At 45.3% G+C, this 26,434-nt stretch overlaps 1 protein-coding gene across 1 annotated transcript; it reads right to left on the bottom strand.

Moving 5' to 3' along the window:
• Positions 1 to 16,839: 16,839 nt before the first annotated feature.
• On the bottom strand, positions 16,840 to 17,941 carry LOC148477511 (uncharacterized). Its single transcript, XM_088456719.1, has one exon. It carries the CDS (start codon positions 17,939 to 17,941, stop codon positions 16,856 to 16,858), a length of 1,086 nt encoding a protein of 361 aa, XP_088312845.1. The 3' UTR covers positions 16,840 to 16,855.
• Positions 17,942 to 26,434: the final 8,493 nt, after the last annotated feature.

Raw genomic sequence — 26,434 nt, 5'->3', positions numbered from 1 at the left:
CACGCCCCTGGCACGCCCACCAAAGGGGGTGTGCTGTCAATCAACATCGACAGCACGCCCCCTTTGGTGCGAGACCCGGAGCGACGGAGAGCCCGTCGCTATCCGGGTCTCGCGCATGCGCACGACGGAGCTCCCTCCGTCGTGCGCATGCGCAGTGGGGCAACATCGACCAGCTTGCGAGCGTCCTTTGCTCACGAGCGGGTCTGAATTACCCCCTCAGTCAATTTTAAAAACATTTTTCTTAATGTTGGTACATATTAAAAATCTACCCACACTGCCTCCAATCTTGGCCCAGTTTTTGTGGGCTAGGAACTTGACCAACTAAAACTTCCACTCAGCTGCACTTCTGGGCCTCAATATCATGGAGGCTCCTTGATGAAGCCCAGAGCTAGTAGCTCGGAGCAAAAGGCAAGCCTGGGGTAATTTGCAGAGAACCTTCCCCCGCAAATGTCTTTCCCAGAAACCCCGGGGCATAAACTTTATGGGAGGCTGAGTGGGGTGTTGCCCCCTCCTCAACTGGCACCCTTTGCCAACCAATAGTTACAGTCCTGGATGCCAACTTTTCAAAATAAAAATGTTAAATTTGGCCTGTCATCCGAGTCTCAATGAGCTCCCATGTGTCCCAAATTTCTGTAAATACTTCTCTTTCCTTACTTTAAATGCCTGGTCAATTAAACTAACAGGGCACATCCCAGGAAGTTTCTGTAAATGTGTTATCCTACAAAGGACATTAAAAAAAAAAAAAGAGGTAGCTTTATGACCTGATAGTTCTTTAAGTCCTATGGGTATTCCAGTTATTCATTTCAAAATGATGTTCCAATCCAATATACCATACCAGTAACACCAAGGTGCAATGATTAGCTTTGCTGCCTCACAGCACTAGGGTCATAGGTTAGATCAAAGGTTCCCAAACTCTGGTCCTGATCAAGTGGCTTTGCAATTCCATCCTGCTAAAATGCAAATGCAGCAGGAGATGGCTGAAACTTCCTTGCTTTATCTGAGATCCCAACGCTGAGACCGAGATCAATCTGGGATCACCATCGTAACCATTGCCCCCCCAGCAAACCTCTCCTGCGAATGCGCAGATTCCCGATATACATAACTGCGTCCTCTGCTGAATGAGCCCCTCTGTCCTCAAAGCACCCTAATGGTCCAGGTTTTAAGGATAACCATGCTTGAGCATAGATGATTAATTAATACATAAGTCAGTTTGATTTAACCATTCGTGCTCGGCCAGGGGTAGCCTTAAAGCTTGGACTGTTAGGGTGCCTTGAGGACTGAGCTAGTGAACCACTGGGTTAGATAAACCACTGTATTTACTATTTAATGGTTTTGATGGGGTTTTGTAAACCACCGTCCATGTGCATAAGTTTTATGTCGGTTTTGAGGGGTTTTTATAATGGGACTTTAACCATAAAACCAACGTAAGTCTGACGTAAAAACTACACATTTATCTGGACAATCAGAAGGAGAGGAATAACCGTGCACTTACTGTATAATGAAGGCCATTATTACATATTGCAAAAGAAGTCAGACGGTTACATTGATAATTCTCTCATGATGAAAATACTGTTTTATTAATATTTTAGTGGAATAATTACTGTTTAATTTTATTAAAAGAGCAATATTATTTATTGCTTATATTAAAGTGCCAATATTAAGTCATTATTAATTGGTGTCAAAATGTATTTTCAAGACTGGGAAGTATTTATTATGCATTTATTACTTTATGGCTATATAAATGGTACCCACATCATAAAATAAATAATGCTTCCTCCATCATTAAAAGCATTTTTAAACACCAATGAATAATTACAATAATTTTTCCACTAATCTATAATTATAAAATTGGACCCTGATTTTAATTACGTCATCACATAAAGCAGCAGGTGCGCCCCATGCACATTTGGTCTAACGTGCATGGTGTCCACCTACCAACATGCTTTATTAACATGTGGCTGCAACCTATGGGTTTAACTTCCAAAGGCCTGTCACCCCCGCCACCAAACTGCATGACCCAGCAGCAGGTCCCAGTGGCATGGTCTCTGATAATACATAACAGAGAGGAAAGGGGGAGAACAGCGAGAGAGGAGGAAAGAGAGAGAGAGAGAGAGAGAGAGAGAGAGAGAAAGAGAGAGAGTAGTGGGAGAGAAAGTGGGGAATACACACAAAAGGGAATAGAAAGAGTGGGAATAGTCTCAGAGGGAGAAATAGATAGACACTCAATGAAGTAGATAGTGATAGAATAAAAGAGAGAATGAGGAGAAAAAAGAGGGAGGAAGCACTGAATAGAGAGGATGATAGCGAAAAGGAGAGAGAGAGAGGGAGAGTGAGGGAGAGAGAGAGAAACACAAGCAACGCCAAGGACAACTGCTAGTATATTGATAGAATTGTGTTTGCCTCATAAGATAATTGTCAATGTAACAGTTTATTACTTGAAATCTAATATGTATATATAATTCATTGGTCTGTTTGTTTGTCCGGTTATGCATTCGGACACCCCTGCACCGATTGGGATGCAACGAATGCGAGGTGGTCCTGTTGGATCCTGGCCAGCTTTTAGGGGGGTTAGGGTCCTGGTCGGACCTCCTGTTGGTGTACGCTGGGCAGAACTTTGACTTGGGGAGCCTTTTCTGAGCCTTCCACTGGATGGATTTGGATGAAAACTTCACAGAGTGGTAACATTGGATCCCAGAAGATATACTAGGGGAGTTTAGGTCCCAGCTGGACCTCTCGTTGGTGTACGCTGGTCAGAACTTTGACCCGGGGAGTCTGTTCTGGGCCTTCCACTGGATGGATTTGAAGGAAAACTTCACAGAGTGGTAACTTTTGATCCCTGAAGACATAGTAGGGTGTTGAGGTCCCTGTCGGACCTCCTGTTGGTGTACGCTGGGCAGAACTTTGATCCGGGGAGCCTCTTCTGGGCATTCCACTGGATGGATTTGGATGAAAACTTCACAAAGGAGTGGCAATTGGTCTGGGATGCTTAACTTAATAACTTGAAGATTTAAAGCCAGGCAAAGTCGGGTTCTTCAGTTAATACATAATAATTGCCTTCATTATGCTTGTACTGTAAGTGTATGGTTATTTCTCTCCTTCTGATTGACCAGATAGCTCAAATAACATGCTTTTGAAGCTTGTCTCAACCACTTTATTTATTTGCTCGAGTTTGTCAGCAGTTGTTCGTCAATTTCTAAAGCTGATGTTTAGTTAATACAGGATTTCTATGCTTGTAATGTTAAAAACATTGGTGAGCCGATGTTCTATTCTATTCAAAAGTGTTTTTTTTTTTCCTTTGTTTCCCATTGGCTAAGACTTTAGTAAATCTGCGGATTGCAAAACATCCGGAAAACCGAAAACCGTTGCTTAGTAAATATACCCCCAGACATTGCCCTTTTTACGTTTCAGCTGAGATTTCTAGCTACAATTTACCAATATAAACCAGAGCTTGAGACACACAAAGTGCCCCATGCAGTGTAGACAGTCCAGGGGTCCATTGACCCTGAAGATTAATTTAAGCCGCAAATGTGGGTAAACTGAGCAGTATTTTAGGATAAAATATGAGACGTTTATTTAATTCTTGTTTATTTGCACAATGTGCCTCCCTACAGACCTAGGGCGTGATTCAGGCAGGGATGGTCTCTATTCCTATGTTTTCTCAAATGGTCGATGGTTTTTGTGCTGCGCATACCTTGGACTCGTACAGCGCTTGCGTCCCGATGGTCTTGTGACGGAGGTCGGCAGAGAGAATTTATTTGCAAAGTGATTGACAGGCAGGGGCCATTTGTGGGCAGCAAAGAGGGGGGTGGCCCAAACGCAGGCAAGTCACAATCATTTTGGGAACATGTCACAGCTTGCAACGCAGTCATAGGGTTACTGAGATCATCCTTTAGTGACCGATGTGTGTCCAATGGTTACATCCTTGTACACAAGCAGCAGACCTGCGAAGCCGGCGGCGGGCGTCTCAATACAAATCTCGGCAATACAAATCTCGGCACAGCCGTGGCGACATTTGTGTTCATCTCTGAATCAGTTCCCTAGTATGCAGAGATATGCACCAAGAGTGGAGAGTACAATTGGACCTTGAGAGACACAGTGCAAACCAACTAGGTATGCCAGTTTTAAACCAAGTAGCGCACTTTAAAAATAATGTTCCCGTCTCTTGTTTTTAATCAGTATCTAAAGGGACTATTTTTTAAAAGATGTCTAGATTTGCTATTTATGAACCCACTACACTTTTCATTTGGTTGCGGTCTGAATGATGACGTCATGTAACTTGACCACTCCATGGCCCTGATTCAGAGCCTGACGCTCTGAAAGAGCGCTCGCTCTGAATCAGGGCATCTTTTTTTTTATGGCGCGGCCTCCTGGCCGCTCGCATTGCTGTGGGTTGCCACCCACAGCTAATGCGAGAGGCCAGGATGATGGTCACGATGTTCAAGACCATCGCGACCATCGGGCTTGCGACGAGGAGCTTGTGGTAGGGTCTCGTAGCCGCAAGCCCCAGAGAGCTTTCGGCTCAAACAGAGCTGGAATCTCTCCCACTGACATCACTTGTGATGTCAGTGGGGCCGCCCCCAAATGGTAAGCGTTCTCATGGGAACGCCTCCGTCTGGGCAGTCACCCCCCGGCCCGCCCACCAAAGGGGGCGTGCTGTCACTCAACATCGACAGCACGCCCCCTTTGGTGCGAGACCCAGAGCGACGGATTGCCCGTCGCTATCCGGGTCTCGCGCATGCACACGACGGAGCCGGCTCCGTCATGCGCATGCGCTCTGGGCCACCATCGACCCGGTTGCGAGCGCTCTGCCCTTGCGACCAGGTCTGAATCAGGCCCCATGTCTTTATACGGGTTCCCTTTCTGACTTCCTATTGGCTGAGCTTGTCCTTACCATATCCAATGGGGATGCTGCATTCACAATTGCAGTTGCCATCTGCATCCCTTTTCTTTAAGTTAGACAATGCCCATTAAGAATAATACCTGCACAACAGCTTGGACTAGCAGTATGTTAATTAAGAATGGAAACACTTTAATATAAGTGATTACAGGGTCTATGTTAGATAGTTATGGAGAGGAGGAATGATGAATTCCTCCTGTAATTAGGTAGAACTCCATGCGAGTTCTAAACCTGATTACCTCCATCGAATTTTATGTGTTAATGAATAGGCCCCAAGGTGCCAGCCAATCAGCTCCCAACTGCCATCTCACAGGCTGTGTTTGAAAAATGACAGTTGGAAGCTATTGGCTGGCACTTATCACAGACTTATCACTTTTCACTCTGTCTCTTATCACTGCTTAGTACATAGGGCCTGATTCAGACCCACTCGCGAGCGGCTGTCCGCTCGCAAGTGGGTCGATGTTATGGACTGAGCATGCGCACGACGGAGGGAGCTCCGTCGTGCGCATGCGCCAGACGCGACGAGCGAAGGAAAGTCCTTCGCTCGTTGTGTCCGATCAAAGGGGGCGTGCTGTCAATGTTGATTGACAGCACGCCCCCTTTGGTGGGCGTGCCTCCCTGACGGGGGCGTTCCCACGGGAACGCCTCCCGTCAGAAGCCGGCCCACTGACATCACTAGTGATGTCAGTGGGAGTGATTTTGGCTCTGATAGAGCCAAAATCACTCCGGAGCTTGCGGTTGAAAACCTCAACCGCAGGCTCCGGCTCGCAATTTCGATGGTCGCGATGGTCTCGACCATCGCGACCATCACAATGCACGCTCGTATAGCCTGTGGGTGGTGACCCACAGCTATACGAGCGTCCAGGAGGACGCTCCTTGAAAATGGAGCCCGGCCCTCATTCAGAGCGTGCGCTCTGCTCAGAGCGTACGGCTCTGAATGAGGGCCATAGACCCCTACATTTTAAAACAAAGTTACAAACCCTTCCAGCCAGCTCAGTGGGTCGCGAGGTTGTCACTTGCATTTTAATGTCTTCTCCACTCCATGGACTGAAAGAAAATGAATGTCGTCTCTGCCAATGCCATTTACTTCAAACCTCTAAATAAGGTTTTGATGAATCAGTGTATTTTTCCCCTCACTGTTGTGCTTTGTAAATGTTGTGTCTAATAAACTTATGTATTGAATTTTATGTTGCTGTTCCTAATAAAATATGCGTGTTCACCTTTCGCTTTCAGCTACCATGCTTAGAATATTTTACCTGAGGAAAGAATATGTGCAGAGAATGCTTAATGTGATTGCAGTTTATTCCTCTAGTAGCTTTCCTTGTAAACATCACACTCTGAGGGTGAGGCGCAATAAATCCTAAAAACACTTTCACTGACTTTTATACACCGATCCCATAACTCTTCATCAATAAAATGTAGTAGGGGAATAATGGTATGTTTAATAAGTCATTGGTACATTAGACAGAAACAGTACTTATTTTGAAAACAATATACTTTTTTCGGAGTACGTCTTGCCTAATAAAACAGTCTATCCCCATATCTGAGGGATACTATTATTATTATTATCATTTATTTATATGCACAAGTGTTCCGCAGCGCAGTGACCAGTGACTTACAGAACACTACAATACAGGACCAGGACATGGATAATATATATTGCTACATTAGTGACCATAACACCCAGATAAGCAACAGAGCATAAGCAACCAACTGTTAGGTGCCCTAGTGGGGAATAAGAAGTAGATGAAAGTAGAAAAGGAGAAGCACAAGAGGATAGAGGCCCTGCTCGTAAGAGCTTACATTCTAAAGGGGAAATATATATACCAAAATATACCCCTTTTATGTTTCCAATTTTTTCCCCCCTTCTTTACGATTAAGGGCCCTATGTATTAATAATCGCGGCACTGCCACGATTATTAAGTCTGTATCGTGACAGAGATTTTATTGAAACTTTGAATGAAAATATTAAAACCGGGCTGTAACTAGGGGAGTGTGAACAGTGGCGTCATACAGAGTGCAGGGCTCTGTGGGTAGCACCGTTGCAGCCTCATGACCCGCGCACAGGACGCTCCAATCAGCGCTGAAAGCCCCACCCCTTCTGTGCGACATAATGACGTAATGCGCCTGATGTTATGGAATCAGGTGCTGCGGGGGGCGAGCCGGCACAATGCACTATTTATACCTGTTACAGCACTGTTCCCTGCTAATGTACTAACTGGAATCGCTGTCCCTGCATGTTACATCCCTGACATATTGGAGGAGTCTTTCATTTTTTGTGACAGACTCCTCCAGGGGAATATGACTGTGCATGCGCCCAGAGTGAGATCCAGGAGGTTGCGGAAGAGGGATTGTAAGATCCCTCTCCTGCGAATATGCCCTTATAGGATTAAAGGTGTTTATACCATCTGAGGATGAAGCAGACCTAAAGGGCCCAACTCTGAAAAGCTTTGATTTTTGAAACTGTTATATATTTGCCAACCAGTTCTTAAGTACAGTACTTGATGCCACCCAAATGTTTAAATTCCCAAACCTTATGAAATCTCATGTAATATACTGTATGCCAGGGGTCTTTGAGAAAGTATTTTGATTAGACAAATCACATCATCAGTGAGGAGAGAAGAGCTGCTGAAATCTGCATTAGACTACTACATGAATACAGAGTCCAAGTAAACTCTGAGCAAAAATTATGCTGATTTGATGCTTTTCCGTGGAAAAAAGAAGCCTCCTGCTGGTTTCTCTGATCTACTGCTGCATCCGAAGATGCATTATTGGATCAAACTGCGTGACCATTGGGCACGCCCAGAAAATGGCAGTGACACACCCCTGTTGTTTGGGATGCTTCCTGACACCGCCCCCAAAGCCAGCAGCATGTCAATTGTGCTGCAGCATTTGGGGCAGTGATTGACATTGCAGACCCAGATCAGTACATGCTCAGATCTCTGAATATTGGAGATTTGCGTAAACATCAACTGTATGTAAATCTCTGAATTAAGCCCAGAGTGCAGGTTAATTAAGTACCAAGGTTTAAGCGAGCTGTCACACTCTAAGCACTCTATTCACTCTAAGCACTCTAGGCACTCTACTCACTCTAAGCACTCTACTCACATGCAGGCAGTGGCGGACCTAGACTTTTCATTTAGGAGGGGGTGGTTTAATGATAATAACCCTGACTCCCCCTCTCTTCTGCCCTGGCACCACCCCTTTTTGGTCCCAACTCCTCCCTTTGGTGGCTCCTACTGTGCCTCACACACAGCCAGACGTCAACCCCTCCACACTGTAAGGCCAGGGGCAAACGCAGGGTTCATAGGAGGGGGCTTCCTTGCATATGTGTGTTTATATATATATATATATATATATATACACACATATACTGTTATAGTATAGCACATTCATATATTACATAGGATATATATATATATATATATATTTATATATACATACATATACATAGTAGTATCCTTTGATTTCTGGATGAAGGCACCCTCCATGAACAATATCATAAATTCAACTCAAGATAGTACATAGCATATATTACATTACACATGATTTAGTTAATATTTTGGTTCATAGATGAACCATTCTCAAGACTGGTAACCAAACTATAAAAAATTAAACAATAGCAAAATAGGATATCTATATGCTGTATAAAACAGCTAGATGCAATTCAGTTTCAAGCTCCACAGATATGCCCAATATGCAGATGACATATATAGTAAAAGTCACAGACCGTTGATAACATCAGAGCCTAAACTTAGACGTAAATACAGCGGCACCCGGGATACTGATACAAGAGGCAAGGCGGAAGGAGGAGCCGCTGTAATGCCGCTGCTCCTCTGGCATTAGGAGTGCAGTGCATTGTGCCAGGACACAAGAGCAGCACTGCCGCAGTTGTGAGTGTCTTTGGGAGTTTTCAGTTACTCCCGAGTCCCAAAGCCAGAGCAGACAGGCAATGATGCTACAGGGGCGATCGCCCCTCCCCCTGGATCCGCCACTGCATGCAGGTCATGCTTGAGAAATTCAGCTCTGAACCCAAAATTGTAATTTCTCTCTGGATTTCTTCTCTGATCAAATGTCTCAGATATAGGTACTTTACACTGTTTCTGAGTTCCACAGCTTTCCACTCAGTATACCTGAGCATCACTGAGTATAAACTCATACCGAAACGGGGAACATGTGAGTCACAGTAATCAATACGTATCCCAACCATATCACTCTCTAAGCTTACTGGCCCAGTTTTTTAAACACTTGGTTCCACAAAGCTCACTTTATACCCCTCAGGTCATCATACTAACTCTCTCTTATGCTTCTTTCTTCTCCAATAGTCTTCTCCAATAGCTTCTGTCTTCTCCAATAGTAAAAAATTCCACGATGTAGTACAACATTTTTTCCTAGACATAGAATACATAGGAATAAAACTTTTCAAATGTGTCCTGCTTCCACAAAAGAAAATGGGGTTGGGTATGATATCCCATCAGTAGGGATGCCTGCTGTCAAAATACTGACAGCGGCATCGCGATGCTCGGAATCCCGACAGGGGTCAGGTAAGTATACTAACCCTCCCCCCTTCTCTTCCTAAGCCTAACCCTCCATTCTTGCACCCTAACTCTCCCAACCCCGCACCCTAACCCTCCCAACGCCACACCCTAACCCTCCCCGTTAGTGCCTAACATTAACCCTCCCCCTTGGTGCCTAAGCCATCCCCCATTAGTGTCTATCCCTAAGCCCCCAGTGGTGCACCCCCCCTGCTGCTAACAGCTAAGAGCACCCCACTTAACTTCGGTCGGGATGCCATCAGTCGAGATTTCAGCGTCGGTGTGTAGGCTGGCTTCGGGATTTAGCTGCCTTTGATTAGTCCCGGGTTGTGATTCCGACACCAGGATTTCAACAGACGGCATCTCGGCCGTCGGTATTTTGACTACTTCCCAAGAAAACAGCATCACACAAAAAACACACTGTTTCTTACTATACTTTTGAAATTATATTTTACTCTGCCAAACATAGCATGACAATAAACATCTAGGGGCCAATGCAGAATAGAATGCAATTTGGCGTTGCGTGCAGGGAAAAAATGTGTCAATTTGCCTGTATGTAGAATCATACATCTCTGCGTCCGTACTGCCCCTCTCCATATTTTAGTTTGATGCCCCATATCATTATCAGTGTGTACTTGCACAAGGCCTATGCTTGCAAAAGATACATTTGAACACAGGGTAAGTTACACAGCTCTGCATTGCCCGCATTTCCTGTGAAACGCCAACATTGAATTATGCCAACGTATGAACACCCCACAACCATCAGTTATGCTCCTTTAGTTGCAAATGTAGATGTAAAATCTACGTAGAGATGCTGTATAGTATAAACATACACAATTTATTAAAACATATTTCACACTGGTGCCCTGTATCAATAAAGGTCACCTACCAATAATGTAAGAATATAAATATACCAAGTCCAATCCAGAATAACTGTTGGTATAATATATACATTTTAAAAAAACTAACCTTCCCAGGTAATGTCTATGGCAACAGACTATAAACAGTCTTTGAATTAGTGCATGTAAACTGGTTTGTTAGTATAAACGTGTTCCTGGTAAGTGGGTTAATAATAATATGACACATATCACTGCTGAGACTCATATAAAGCACATCTTTATATTCTCTTGTGTAAACAGTTTGACAAATCATATAATGCAATCATTAAGGATGCTGTTAGCAGATGAAGATGGTGCTGTTGTTACCTTCCACTGTATGTCTGACATGACTCTTCCTGCTGCCAGAGTGCATCTGTAGGGCAGCGTAATAGGGGGTCTTGGTAAACTAAATGACCATTGCCACTCTGCGGAGATTTTTCAAGCAGTAAAATGAGTGGAGAAGTGGACTACTGGAGATGTCGCCTGTAGTAACCAATCCACTTCTACCTATCATTTTATGTTCTTGAGAAATGCTGCTTTAAGTAGATTGGTTGCTACGGACAACTTCTCCACTCTTTTTGCTGCTTGATATGTGGTAACCTTGACTTTACGTGGTAAGTAAAGAGTTTACCTTGTGTGTTGTGGTTCAATCTTCACTCGATTTACGGAGAGGTGAGAGTAATGGAAGCACATGAAGGGGTGACGAGGCAGCTTGTGGTTTTTATTCTGTGAACACAGGTTTATTAGAGAGGCGGCAGGGCACTTGCATAAATAACACACCTCACTCAATGAGGCAGCCTTTGTATTGCATCAGTGGGAAAAAAACATCAATAATGAGATTACACATAAAAACAATGGCATTTGCACGGCACCATACGGATTGGTGTAATAATACTTCGGCAGTATGACCATACAATGTAAGGCAACTTTTACGTTACTATTCACAGTTGAATTCAGTATTGAGCATACATTCTTATCTCAAACGGTTGCACACTACAAGAAAACAATTCAGCAATGATGTCAGTACTAAACTAACAGTTTCAATGTCCAGATGACCTTAAACACAAAACACTGTATTCCTACCCGTCTTCGCTGCTGCAGCTGGTGGAGCTCTTATAGATCAGTTTAAGTTGACCATGGTACTAGTCCCACTTAGTGTAACGTTTGTTAGTATTAAATCTGGGAGGGAAGAATCGCCAATGTGTATATGGAAGTCCTGTACACAGTACAGCAATTCAGTCACTGAATGTTAATTCCACTTTTCTCTCTATAAGCACATTCAATTCTCAGGCAATCAGGTTATTCAATATTCCTAAACAACTGTTACTGTAAAGTGTCCCGCAGTTCTATCCCAGGTTGAAGGGCTATATTATCTCCTTTCAATAGTGTATTCCAGCTTTCAAGTATCAAGGACAGTCTTGGTGTGATCCGGAAAACATGCAGGGTAAATATTGGTGAGCTTGGTCAGTGAAGCAGATAACTCCTATATACTGAAAGTGAAAGTAACACTGAGGTTCTGCTATTTGCAACAAGGTATGAGAAAGTCCAGTACTACTGAGTGTCAGTGCAGCTCTGCCTGTGGTGCAATCAATCTTCCACTCACCACTCCTGTAGCTACCTCTGGTGCAAGGCTATGTAACTTTTCCACTGCTGGAGCTGTATGTCTATACTGCAGTAAATCGGTGGCCATCTTGTGGTTGGCAGCATGGCAACTCAAAGCAATTGTTGCTGTTGGCCTGCGGCCATCTTGTGGTTGGCAGAAAAAGTTATAAATCACAATAGGACAGCGACTTCTCTTATAAGTAGTATAACTGAAATGAGGGTGCTTTGAAGTTACCCTATGATGGCTGCTGCTGTGGTATGGGGCAGGGGGGATGATTACCCTGTACTGCGTGTTGCCACTGTGGCTGTGTACCTCCACGAGCGGCTCTTGCTGCTGCGCTGGACGCCTTAATGGTGTGCTGCTCTTCGTTGCTGTGGCTCACCTGACCCGGTCTATCTTCCGCGGGTCCCCGGCGTCCACGCTCCCGGCTCGGCTGCTCCACACTCCACTAGAGCTTTGCAGCTTGGCGGTCTCTGCCCGCTGTCCTCGTGCTGCACACCACACTTCTCCTCAGCTCCTGGCACGCCCTCTATATTTCACCCTCTTCTTCGCGGGCACCTGACCACACCCCCCGCTTGAGAGACAGGACAGGCTCATCCAATCAGCACCAGCTGTCCCCTTGCTTCACACGTGCTGGGGAGACATGTATTAACTCCTTCCTTGCCCAAAGTGGTATTAACCCCTCACAGTCCTAGGGGTGTCCGTTTCATGGGTGTCACATCCCTCCATACTGAAATGATGCGTGTCCTCACGCTTGGTCCAATAATAAAGGGAAACAGAACAAAGGATAATTCCCAAATAATAGTATTGGCATCTGTAAGTCACAAATCCTGGGCATCAATGAACATAGGATGAATAGATCATGATCCTGACTACGCCTAACCATTAACGATCACACTAGCACAAATGTACACATAAATACAACATATCAATGTCAAACAAATTAGTGCAATCAGGAAAATATAAACAGTACTAAAGGTGTCTCTACCGACCTCTCTATTGTCTGTAACGCGTGGGCAGTATTCCTTGGGTGCTCCTGGTCGAGCGTCTCACTTCACCAATTTCAGGGATGTCTGCAATGACTTCCTCAACCACAGGCGATTGCCTCATTTCTGGGGTCGGGGTACCGGCCACGACAGGCCAATACATACTCAGGACAAGACTCAATGGGTCATTTAGCATCAACAACTGATCTCAGGCTGGGTGTGATGGTGGAGAATCAGGTAGTAATTCTGGAGCTCTGTGAGGGTTAGGGCACAATTTGAGTTGATCCCGATGTACAACTTTCGGTTGACCACCTTCTACCTTATCAATCTGGTACACGGCTATTTCAGCGTTGGGAATGCCGGTAACTACATATGGATCAGGCTCCCATTGCGAATCCAATTTGCTGTGCCGCCGATTATTTCGCCTTAGCACGACATCTCCTACGGTTAATGGTCTGGCATGTGCGGTCGCATCGTATCAATCCTTTTGTCGATCATGGATAGCATCCATACGTTGGTCCACAAGAGCTCGAGCAGTCTGTAATCTACGCTGGTGTTCTACGACCCAATCCCCTTGGAAGCAAGAATCTGTGGCATCATCCGAAGCCAGGCCTAAGTGAACGTCAGCGGGTAGTTTCCCAGATCGTCCAAAAAGCAGATAATATGGCGTGTATCCTGTGGAGCTGTGCACAGTGTTGTTGTAGACAAAGATCAGTTCTGCTAGCAGAGTGGGCCACTCACGTCTTTGTGGAAGGGGTACAGCTCGGAGTAAATTTATCACAGTTTGGTTCATCCTTTCGCAGGCCCCGTTGCCCTGAGGATGGTATGCTGTAGTGCATAATTTCACACACCCGTACAACTGGCATAGTTCTTGGAAGAGTAGGGCTTCAAACGCAGGTCCCTGATCTGTCAGAATACTAGCAGGGTACCCGTAGGGCCGTACAAATGCTCGCCAGACGATTTCTGCTGTCGTCTTTGCCGTGAGATCCCGAACTGGCAGTACAACGGCAAACTTGGTGTAATGGTCAATTATGGTTACAGCATATTGATATCCATTGCTACTTGGTTCTAGCTTCACATGGTCGATAGTTACGAGTTCTAGTGGTTGTCGGGTAACAATGGGGTGCAGCGGTGCTTTCTCTTCTGATGGAGCCGGTCTACGTGCTGTGCATATGTCGCAAGATTTGCACCAGTCTTCCACATCCTGACGCATATTCCCCCAGTAAAATCTTCGACGTAGGGTCGTCTCGGTCTTTTGACAGCCGAAATGGCCAGAGTGATCATGATAGGCCCATAGGATAAGATCGATTTTCGCAGGGGGCACCACCAACTGCTCAATCAACAGATGTGTCTTTGGATCTGTGCTCTGTCGTAGCAATAGGCCTCTTCACAACATCAAATGGTCCTTTTGCCGCCACAATTGGATTAGGTCCGGGGTTGCAGCTTGTCTCTGAATTCGGGTCAACCCCTGACGAGAGGCCAGCAACTGTTTCACCCTTTTTAAGGTTGGGCTTGCGTCCTGCCAGACAGTCCAATCTCCTTCCATCTCCACGCCCTGAACTTCCTGCACTCTCGCAGGGATGGGAACCATAGCATTCTGTTCCGGTGCTCTTCTTTTCAAACTGAAGTTGGGAGTTTCAATCTGCTCCCACCTGTCTATTCCTTCCAATTCACTTTCGCCCGTCTGTAGCCGGGAGAGTGCATCGGCATTCGCGTTACTTCGCCCACTTCTGTATACTACTTTGAACTGGTAGTTGGCCAGTCTGGAGGACCACCTTTGTTCCAAAGCTCCTAGAGGGGTGGTGGCTTGATGAGCCAGTGGGTTACAGTCCGTATAAGCTACAAACGGTGTTGCCGCTAGATAGTCTCTGAATTTTTCTGTCACTGCCCACACCAAGGCAAGAAACTCGAGTTTGTAGGCGCTGTAATTGGCGTCGTTCCGTTCGGTGGGACATAGACTGCGACTAGCGTAAGCGATCACACGCTCTTGATTTTCCTGAACTTGGGCAAGTACAGCTCCCAACCCTTGCTTGCTGGCATCCGTGTACAGCCGGAACGGGTGGTTGTAATCTGGGTAGGCCAGCACAGGGGCCTCTGTCAAGACTTTCTTCAGCAGGTCGAAGGCTGTGTGTCGTTCAGTCGTCCACTCTATGGGAATTCGTTTGTTATACTTATCCTTAGGGATCCCTCGTAGAATTTCTAATAGAGGGGCGGCGACTTTGGCAAAGTTCTTCACAAACCGTCGATAATATCCTACAAATCCAAGGAACCGTCAGACATCTTTGACTGTCAGCGGGATGGGCCATTCCAATACCGCTTTCACCTTTTTGGGGTCCGGGGTCACACCCTCAGGGCTTACAATGTGACCTAAGTACTGAACTCGGGGCTTGAGCAGGTGGCACTTGGATGGCTTCAGCTTCAGACCGAATCTAGTCAGCTGTTGGAAAACCTCCCGTAAGTGTTGCAGATGGTCAGAGTAGGTTTTTGAAAAGATGATAATGTCATCCAAATATAGGAGAACCACATCGAAATTCCTATGGCCTAGACAATGCTCCATCACGCGTTGGAAGGTGGCAGGAGCATTGCATAAGCCAAATGGCATACGGTTGAATTCATAGAGCCCCATTGGTGTGACGAAGGCAGTCTTCTCCTTGTCCTCTTCCTTCATCTGAACCTGCCAGTAGCCGCTGGTCAAATCTAGGGTTGAGAAATATTTGGCAGATTTAAGCGCCGTCAGAGACTCCTCAATTCGGGGTAGAGGATAGGCATCCTTATGTGTGATAGCATTCAGCTTCCTGTAGTCTACACAGAATCTTAGCTGGCCATCCTTTTTGCGAACTAACACCAATGGGGCTGCCCATGGGCTGTGACTCTCTCTGATGATGCCATTGCTCTTCATGTCCTCCAACAGTTGCTGTACGGGCTGATATAGCGCTGGTGCCAATGGGCGATGCCGCTCCTTTATGGGTGGGGCATCCCCTGTCAGGATACGATGGTGTATCTCCTTCACGATACCCAGATCTGTAGGGCTATGGCTGAAAGTCTCAGCATTATTCTTCACAACCTGGAGGATTCCGGCCTTATGGTCTCTCGGTGTACTGCCATCCCCTACCTGAATCTATGCCCACCATTCATCTTCCTGCTCGTCAGCTGTACTACTCTCCATGGTTACTTGACACTAGCTTGTAAGGATGGATATACGACCTCTTGAAATGAGGTCCACAATAATCGGGCCAGTGGCTGGCGTCGATACAACTTGATTGCGTAATTATGGGGATTTAAGATCCGCACTGGGACTCGTCCGTTCTTCACAGTGACTAGGGTACTGGCTACTACCGCCTCCTGGCGAGCGGATGTTAAACAGGGTTCAATTAAGGCCTCATAGCTTCTGCCAGCTGGTCCGCATCGTGCCTTGCCCCAGAGGATGGTCTCTGAATTGGGTTGCAATTTGATGGGCGTACTATCCATTAGTCTAACCTTTCCAATCTCTCCCTCATTATGGGCGAACCTCTGGTGACCTTGAAGCACCCTGATAGTCTTCTGTATGATTCTTCGCTCCCCGGTGACCAACTGAGACAATTCACTCCTTAGTGTGGCCAATAGCTCCTCCGGACATTGCTGTAAGACGTTCATTCCTAGAATCACCGGTGCTACTTTAGCTTCACTGCTCTCAGTGATCAGACATCCCTGTAGTGGAAGGAGGGTTTCTCCGATCTGCATATTAGCCTCCCAGTACCCCACGCAGGAGATCCCCAGTCCGTTACTAGCAATTAGTTGCAGCCATGAGGGAGGTGGCATCAGCAACTGCCCCTCCTTCCAATAGCGTTGAAAAGCAGGTAGCTGTATGATTTGGGATCCTGTGTCTAACATGGCCAAAACTTCCACGCCATTTATGACAATTGGGATTGTCGGACACGTCCCGACATACCGGGGCCACCACTCTTCAGGATTCGGGTCTACTCTTCCTGTTCTCCCCGAGGCTTGACCCCCACCCTCGGGGTGTTGCAGTTTAACGTCTCCTCTTGCCTGCAGTGTCTCTCCACATGACCTGCCTTCTGGCACCGCCTGCAGATGGGACAGCCTTGAGCATCAAACCGATCTGTTGATCTTCTCCCTTGTCCCCGTGGTGGTTCCCACCAGTCATCAGCCCTTTGTCTTCTCGGCCGCCACCGCGGCTCTTCATAATCCGCCGGTTGGGATTGAGCTAGGCTATGCACCTCCCTACGTATCTCTGCCATTCCCAATGTAATTTCTTCCATCTGTTTCCTCAACAGTTGTATTGGGTCAGGGGATGGCAGCTGCAGCCCATGGGAGGCGGGGTTGGTTTCTTTGGGTGCCTGACATGCATTCCGTAATCCAGCTTCTGCCGAGTAGGACTGACTTGGTAATTCTGGGAATTCCGTATTATGCTCTTCGACCGTGCCCAACATTTTGATAGCCGCTTCTTTAAAGTCTAAGAAAGTATGCGTCGGAAGTTGTAGTCGCAGTAGTCGCAGTTGAACTCGTGTTCCTTCTCTGTTAGCTCCCTCTATCAATTGGGTGACCAAGGTCTCATCCGGGTTCCTGACTTCTTCCTGATCGACAGCCTGGATTGCCCTCAAGGCCTCCTGCAGGGTGAGGGCGTAGTCACGCAGACTCTCCCCAGGTTTTTGTTTACATGCATATAACCTCATTTTCAAGGTGGATAAGGTACGGGCATCAAAAGTGGTCGCTAGTCGTTTAAGGACTTGTTCTACGTTCTGTTTTTCTCTGGCGGGCCAGGACGTCACTTCCCTGAGTGCCGAATTCTTCAATTGCCCAATGAGTATCTCGACCTGCTGCTGATCACTTAGCGGGTACAAACGGAACATAGAGGTCATCTTCCTTTTAAACTCGGTGAGAGTGCTTCCTTCTGTGCCATGGTCCTCACCAGAATACGTGGGGAGCCACGGGGCTCCGAAGTAATAAGGGAGCGTGATAGGATTGATCTGTGCCACAGGTGGGTTGATCGGTGCTCCTGCGCCAGCAGGCGGTACTGCCTGGGTTGGTGGATCAGTCGACATGGCTCTTCTATACTTCCAACCTTCTCACTTTGGACTCCGTTAATCCTGTTCGTGACGCCAGTTGTGGTAACCTTGACTTTACGTGGTAAGTAAAGAGTTTACCTTGTGTGTTGTGGTTCAATCTTCACTCGATTTACGGAGAGGTGAGAGTAATGGAAGCACATGAAGGGGTGACGAGGCAGCTTGTGGTTTTTATTCTGTGAACACAGGTTTATTAGAGAGGCGGCAGGGCACTTGCATAAATAACACACCTCACTCAATGAGGCAGCCTTTGTATTGCATCAGTGGGAAAAAACATCAATAATGAGATTACACATAAAAACAATGGCATTTGCACGGCACCATACGGATTGGTGTAATAATACTTCGGCAGTATGACCATACAATGTAAGGCAACTTTTACGTTACTATTCACAGTTGAATTCAGTATTGAGCATACATTCTTATCTCAAACGGTTGCACACTACAAGAAAACAATTCAGCAATGATGTCAGTACTAAACTAACAGTTTCAATGTCCAGATGACCTTAAACACAAAACACTGTATTCCTACCCGTCTTCGCTGCTGCAGCTGGTGGAGCTCTTATAGATCAGTTTAAGTTGACCATGGTACTAGTCCCACTTAGTGTAACGTTTGTTAGTATTAAATCTGGGAGGGAAGAATCGCCAATGTGTATATGGAAGTCCTGTACACAGTACAGCAATTCAGTCACTGAATGTTAATTCCACTTTTCTCTCTATAAGCACATTCAATTCTCAGGCAATCAGGTTATTCAATATTCCTAAACAACTGTTACTGTAAAGTGTCCCGCAGTTCTATCCCAGGTTGAAGGGCTATATTATTTCCTTTCAGTAGTGTATTCCAGCTTTCAAGTATCAAGGACAGTCTTGGTGTGATCCGGAAAACATGCAGGGTAAATATTGGTGAGCTTGGTCAGTGAAGCAGATAACTCCTATATACTGAAAGTGAAAGTAACACTGAGGTTCTGCTATTTGCAACAAAGTATGAGAAAGTCCAGTACTACTGAGTGTCAGTGCAGCTCTGCCTGTGGTGCAATCAATCTTCCACTCACCACTCCTGTAGCTACCTCTGGTGCAAGACTATGTAACTTTTCCACTGCTGGAGCTGTATGTCTATACTGCAGTAAATCGGTGGCCATCTTGTGGTTGGCAGCATGGCAACTCAAAGCAATTGTTGCTGTTGGCCTGCGGCCATCTTGTGGTTGGCAGAAAAAGTTATAAATCACAATAGGACAGCGACTTCTCTTATAAGTAGTATAACTGAAATGAGGGTGCTTTGAAGTTACCCTATGATGGCTGCTGCTGTGGTATGGGGCAGGGGGGATGATTACCCTGTACTGCGTGTTGCCACTGTGGCTGTGTACCTCCACGAGCGGCTCTTGCTGCTGCGCTGGACGCCTTAATGGTGTGCTGCTCTTCGTTGCTGTGGCTCACCTGACCCGGTCTATCTTCCGCGGGTCCCCGGCGTCCACGCTTCCGGCTCGGCTGCTCCACACTCCACTAGAGCTTTGCAGCTTGGCGGTCTCTGCCCGCTGTCCTCGTGCTGCACACCACACTTCTCCTCAGCTCCTGGCACGCCCTCTATATTTCACCCTCTTCTTCGCGGGCACCTGGCCACACCCCCCGCTTGAGAGACAGGACAGGCTCATCCAATCAGCACCAGCTGTCCCCTTGCTTCACACGTGCTGGGGAGACATGTATTAACTCCTTCCTTGCCCAAAGTGGTATTAACCCCTCACAATCCTAGGGGTGTCCGTTTCATGGGTGTCACATCTACATCTACTCCAGAATGCTTTTTAGGAGTCCCAAAAGTAGGAATGTGATCTTGCAGCTGTTATGAACCCTGATGCATTTCTCCACCTCTAATAGGGGCCGTTTCATCAGAGGAGTGGACAATAGCTTTGTTCTCGAGATGTTATATTCTCAACTGCCCCCTATATCACTTCAGCATTTTGAACATGTGAATGGAGTCTTAATTGAACTTGTTTTGGAATGCATACTTACACGTTCCATGACTCCACATGATGTGTATAACCACGGATCACACTTTTTTAAGGATTTAACCATACTGCTGGGACGGAATGGGTATGTAATACCGGCATTCGGGATGCCTCTTGTCAAAATACCGACAGCAGCATCCCGATGGTCGGTATGCCGACAGGAGTCGGGTAAGTGTATACTTACCCTTTCCCCTTCTCCCCCTAACCCTCCCTTCTTGTAGCCTAACCCTCCCCACCCTGCACCCTAGCCCTCCCCGTTAGTGCCTAAACCCTTGGTCTCCCCCCTTCATTCCTAAACCTAACCTTTCCCCCCTTAGTGCCTAACCATAACTCCCTCCAGTGGTGCCTAACCCTTACCCTCCCCCCTAGGGGTGCCTAACCCTAACCCCTCCAAAACCTAACGCTAACCCCACTATGCTGCATAAACCTAACACTCCCCCCCACGCGGCTAACAGCTAAGACGCCCCTGACTTACCTCGTTCGGGCTGGCATCTGTCCACCTTGAGAAAGCTCACTTTCAGTGAAACGCGCGTCGACATGCCCGCGCTGCATGTCTACAAACTGAATATGTTATAGTAATAACAAATATCGTGATACCATTAATGAGCTAAGGGGAATGGTCCTAGTTACAAGGACAAGTTAGACAACTGTGTATGCAGACTGGGATTGTGACATATTGTTACAAATTGCTACAATGTCTCTCTGTTAAATATTTAAAAATAACAATTGCAGCAAGCACGTGCAGTCTGAGATGATGCTATAAAGATAACATTATAATCGAATAAGGCATCAGTCTGCTGAGAGGGACTTTTGATATTAATGAGTCCTCCTGCATATTTATATCTTTATACCATAACAATCACGTATTTGATCTGGAATATTCAGATGCTAATAGTAATGAAATTGCATGTGTAATGAGATACAATAATATTGCATACTACCATACGGATAATAATCAAATACTGATTTTGGATTGTAACAGATATATACAAATATATTAACAGAGGTAAAGACAAGATAGGTGATCTTGCATACAGTCCAAATACCAGAAGTGTATATATTAATAATATATGGTTATAGGAGTAGGATTAAATAACCCACTGTGTATTAATAAAAGCTAAATTCAATAGCGATATTTTTAACAAGTGGAGAAGACATATATCCTTACTACTACTCCTTCCATTATCTACGCAACCTAGAGTCTAACCCTAATATCCCCCTATATATTATTTAGCTCACAATAATACAGACATACAGTGGGGTTTTTTCATTTTATTGCACATTCTTTATTATATTCCTTATCACTATCTTTCTAATTTTTAAACCATTATTTCGCTGGCTCTTGTCCTAAATACAAGGATATTTTAAAGTATATCCAATAAATGTTAAGTTTTTATTACATATAACATGGTAATCTCTTTGTGCGCCACCTAAAGGACATAACCTTTCCTCTTTTCTTGTATTAAGGTCATTAGTATAAAATTTTAAATTACATATATTATTAATATACATACGTTAATATAGAGAAACTTAGTATCGCTGACCTATCATTCTAAGTGAAAGTGTACATGCACCTTAACCACTTAACTGGCTAATATATTTAAAAAAAAACACTTGTTTTTAGGAATGAATTAGGTCAATAACATCTATTTATAACTTATGCAACACAATTTTATAAAAAACAAAACAAAAACAGTTTTCTTGAAACACATAACATTAATATCAATTTCTTAACATATTAGTAATCGATACACCCAACTAGCGATGATCGAACCATTGGGCTTTAACATACAAAAATTAAACCAGTTCCTGCCAGTGATTAGCACGGTATTGTAGCTTCTCATTCATTAACTAACCTAAAATTAAGTCATCCCATGGGTAAGATCTTAAAGTTTCATTTTTGTTTTACAATGGCATCTATTTCCCATTTACTAGATCTAATGCAGTCCCCATTGAGTTTGAGACACTGGCCATAGAGTACGGGGGTCTCTATTAATGTGGTATATAATTATATAGGCAGAAATCACCATCATGTGCTTAATTATTATACATATATTACCTTATATTATATTCCCACGACTATGGTATATGTACTACAGTGCACTGCTATTATCAGTCTGGTACATTATCACGCATGCACTATCACTAATTACTATATACAGTAAAAGGGCCCAGACTATGCCCTCTCTAATGGTTAGCCAAGCCTCTGTAGAGGCTGGCCACACCCCCTTTGGTGATTGGCTACACCCTCCAAGCAGGGGCTCTGCCACCGCATTTTCCCGATGGGCACTTCATTCCCCAGTCCGACAATGCCCCCACACAATGTTGCTTTTCAAAGTAACTTTTACATTTTAGGTAGGTATTTCCCTTCAGCGCAGCACTTGTACTCAAGTCTCATTTTTTTTTTTCTGTGAGTCTCTCCCTTTTATGGCACTTTGGCCGGACAGGATTCCTCACATAACTAGATGCCTCAAAAGTGTCCCTCCAGCCACAGAGCCGGCCCTAAGCAATTTGATGCCCATGGCAAGATTTTGGTTGTTGCCCCCTAGCAGATAATCCCACCACCAAGCTTAGTGTTTATACACGGACACCAAAAATAACACATTGGTTTGTGGCTTATTTTTTATTGTTAAAGAAACACATGCTAAACACACAAAGCATACAACTATCCAGGCAACCTCCTTTGTTAGGACCCACGGCGCAGAGGTGAACGGAGTAAAATGAGTCAGTCAGACTCATTATACCGCTGTCTGCTGTGGACCCCTTCATTTCGGCAGGTCCAGGTCAGTGCAATGTACCAGCTACACCGCCGCTAGTTCCTAACTCTGACCCAGCACCCCTTTCCCTGTCTCACAGCGCAGCACCCATCACCCAGCAGCACAGATCACAGAGGCAGCCAACAACACCCAGCACTCCTCATACAGAACCCCTCTGCCATCTTCCAGCACAGCGCCCCTCACCCAGCAACACAGATCACAGCCACACCTAACACCCCTCACCAATCACCCCTCACCCAGCCAGCATATAGCACCAGCACCCCTCACAGCAGTCACCTAAACACCCCTCACCCAGCAGCACAGATCACAGGGGCAGACATGTGTTTTTACCACATTAATTACATCCCACCTCTACAACTCATATACATACTCTACACCCCATAGTATATTAAGAGGAGATCAGCTCCTTATCATCAAACACAACTTTAGTTAGAATCTCACACAGCGTTCTATACATTGTTGTACACGTATAGTGTGCTAGAAACTCTCTTCTTACTTATAAGTCACAGCTAGTTTGTTAATGTAACTATATGCACTCAATCAGCAATACAAATATACCGATGATTGACAGGATCCCTATCCCACCAAAAGGCATCAGCAACTGTCAACCAATCACGCTGATCAACCAATGTATCAATCAGGAAAGAGGCGGGATCTGCCCGGCTATTTACTACCCCAGGACACAGTTCAACCCTTATGCTACATTGCTTTGAAGAAGACCCCAAGGGGGTCGAAACGCGTTGCTCCACCTTCACCCACCCAGCGGTATCACCCATCAGGACACCAAGACTCCAATCCAGCATCCGCAGCAGAGCCATCACCTAGTCATAGACGTATATGTGATCCTGAAGCCGCCTACCAGAAGAACAAAGGACTTCAATCAACCACAGCCAGCAAGGGGTAGAGCGGCATCCTGTTGAGCCCTGAGGAGGTAAGTCTCACCTTGGATGAGGGTTACGGCATCTGGTTCCCAAACGAGCCGCTGTCGTCACTTCTCCTTCCCAGGCAAACGCAGTCCACCCCTTCAGTACCGGCGGTACATGCCTGTTCAATCGGACCTGTGCCGCCGCACGGATTGGACATGGGCAGCGTAGCCAGGAGACTTGCTGTCCCCACATCCTCCGGACTCCCGTACTCCTACCCCAGGAAGATCAAACCCCAGGCAGTGTCAGACTGGGGCGTGAAGGGCCCACCAGGGGAATGCAGTGATTAGGGCCCATACTTAGGGGTGTGACAAGCCTGCAAATTGGGTCTGGGCCCCTTAAAATATATAGATATGGTAAATATTGCTAGTGAATGCATAATAATGTACTAGACTAATAACAGCAATACATTGTAGAAAATACACCAAAGTCCTGTGCAATATGATACAAGTGCACAGTCTGGAACCTGATCCCTTGAGAAGGGGGTGGGCCCTCAGGCAGTGGGGCCCACCGGGGGTTTCCCCTGTACCCCTGTGGGCCAGTCCGACCCTGAGCTCAGGCAACTGTAATCAGTGAACATATATTGGGAGCGCACGCTGACCAGGAAGGTAACGCTCTATAGGGGGAGCACATTAATACCCCTATATGTGTCAAATGTGTACCTTTCTCAAAAGGTCATAAAAGGTACACTTCCATTTGTCTATTTTATACATTCCAATAAAATGTAAAAGATTTTATGCTATGGTGGCAATTCTCTTTTTTATCTTGCATGCAACCACGTTAAAGAGAAGCCACCTATAAGGAATATATATGGAAAATACTGGAGTAACAGACCTATGGTGACTTATATTTGCGGATTTTGGATCTACATATATTTTACAGTTGGATATTTATCAGTGGATCTTTCAAACAGTGACAGTATGAGTGCTTCATCTTTATGGACTTCATTGTCATGGACATAGTTAATATTCTATGAGAGTTACTCCCATTTGGAGCGCACAGGAACATTTCTTGTTGTTTACTATTGTTTGGGTGATTTGTGACAGTCACCACTGTTCCAGTGCTGCACCATTTAATTTGGATCGCATTTGTTTAAATCCCTCTTTTTTGCATATAACTGTAATCAGTCACTAGCGGGACGCCGCAGCCTATATACTGTTTCACTTCCCGCTACGCACCACTTATTTGGAACTAGATGTTAAACTACTCTTCTCAACTGCTAACAGCACCCGGACTGTATTACAGTGCAAACTGAACGTATCCACTGTCCAACATATCAATAGGCACAGGAGGACACTTCCAGAGTGCAACCTGTCCATTCACATTTACACTTGATTTCCCATTGTTTACACCTGCTGCCATTTGTTACATATCTGCTGCTAATTGTTTTTGGACTGGTCTTTGGAGTTTTTGATCTGGAGAACCTGCTCCCATTGCCTATTGTTGTCTATTGTCGTCACTTATTTTATTTTTTGATTGTTCATAATTATATTAATAGAGTACGGTTTACTCCTATTGAGATTATATTTCAATTTATATTTTATTGCTCATACCTTATACTTCAAGTCTCAAGTAAACCTGCTTTGCATATACAATATACTAACTGAAGTCATTGGTTCCTCCTGAGTTGCTTACACCTGGTGAAGATTAGGCCATCTCACAAAATGGCTGCCTCCAATGTGTTTACATGACAGGTGTACTTTCAGTTTGGTGATGCATTAAGTGAAGGAAAAGTAGTGTGTAATAGATTACAGGACTTTGACTCTCTTATAAATTATTTGAACAAGCAAACAATTAACTTGTATAATGTAAACTGGATGATCAGGCAATGCGATTTGACAATATTTCGCCATACACACTGCACGACCTGCTGTACGATGGCACAATATATCATTACATGTCTAATGTAACTATACAACATCGTCTGTTGCATTGTCCCATCTGCAGCACATCTGATGGGAAGATGCGATGATGAATTGGATGGTTTCCAGGGTACACACTATACAATGGTCACTCTGATCTGTCATGGACGATATATCGTATAGTGGGCACCCAGCTTAAGAATATATAAAAGATGAGGTGTGTACCTATTATTGTTATGGTATTGTACAGATTGAAACAAGGCAACAGTGGAGTTCCCAATTCAAAATTGTGTATCTTTATTTACAATGCCTGTATACAGTAGTAACAAACAATATTATGATATGTAGAACAAAAAAAAGAGCAAAATTAATAAGGATAAAATGTTTGATCATGTATGTATATCTAACATATATTCCCAGCTTCACATGTAAGGAGTGTGGAGTGCCAACCACTAAGCAAGTCAGTGATTGGTTCTCCATGTGATTATACTGCGGAGGCATGAGAGACTGGGGGGGTAAATTTACTAAAGTGAGAGTTTTTAGAAGAGAGTTTTAAAAGTGATGTTGCCCATAGATTCCACTTAACTTTTAACTAGCACCTTCTCATACCTCCCAACTGTCCCGCTTCCAGCGGGACAGTCCCGTTTTTATGGGACTGTCCCGCTGTCCTGCCCGCGGGCCTCAGTGTCCCGCGGTGGGGGGGAAGTTGGGGAGAGCACACCCGCTGCTCTGCCTAGCAGAGCAGCGGGTGAGCAGAAGGTGAACAGAGAGGCCCCCAGGCTCTCCCTACTAGCGTAGGGAGAGCCTGGGGGGCTGCCCAGCATCTCGGAGAGTGCTGGGCACGCCCCCTATAGTGACGAAAACGGGAGGAAGACGCAAGACTCCGCCCCGTTTTCATTTGGCTCCGCCC

Source organism: Taudactylus pleione, unplaced genomic scaffold (genome assembly GCF_031769625.1).
Source record: "Taudactylus pleione unplaced genomic scaffold, aTauple2 ptg000711l, whole genome shotgun sequence".
NCBI classification, from domain to species: Eukaryota; Metazoa; Chordata; class Amphibia; order Anura; family Myobatrachidae; genus Taudactylus; species Taudactylus pleione.
This window is presented reverse-complemented; position numbering and strand designations above follow the sequence as displayed.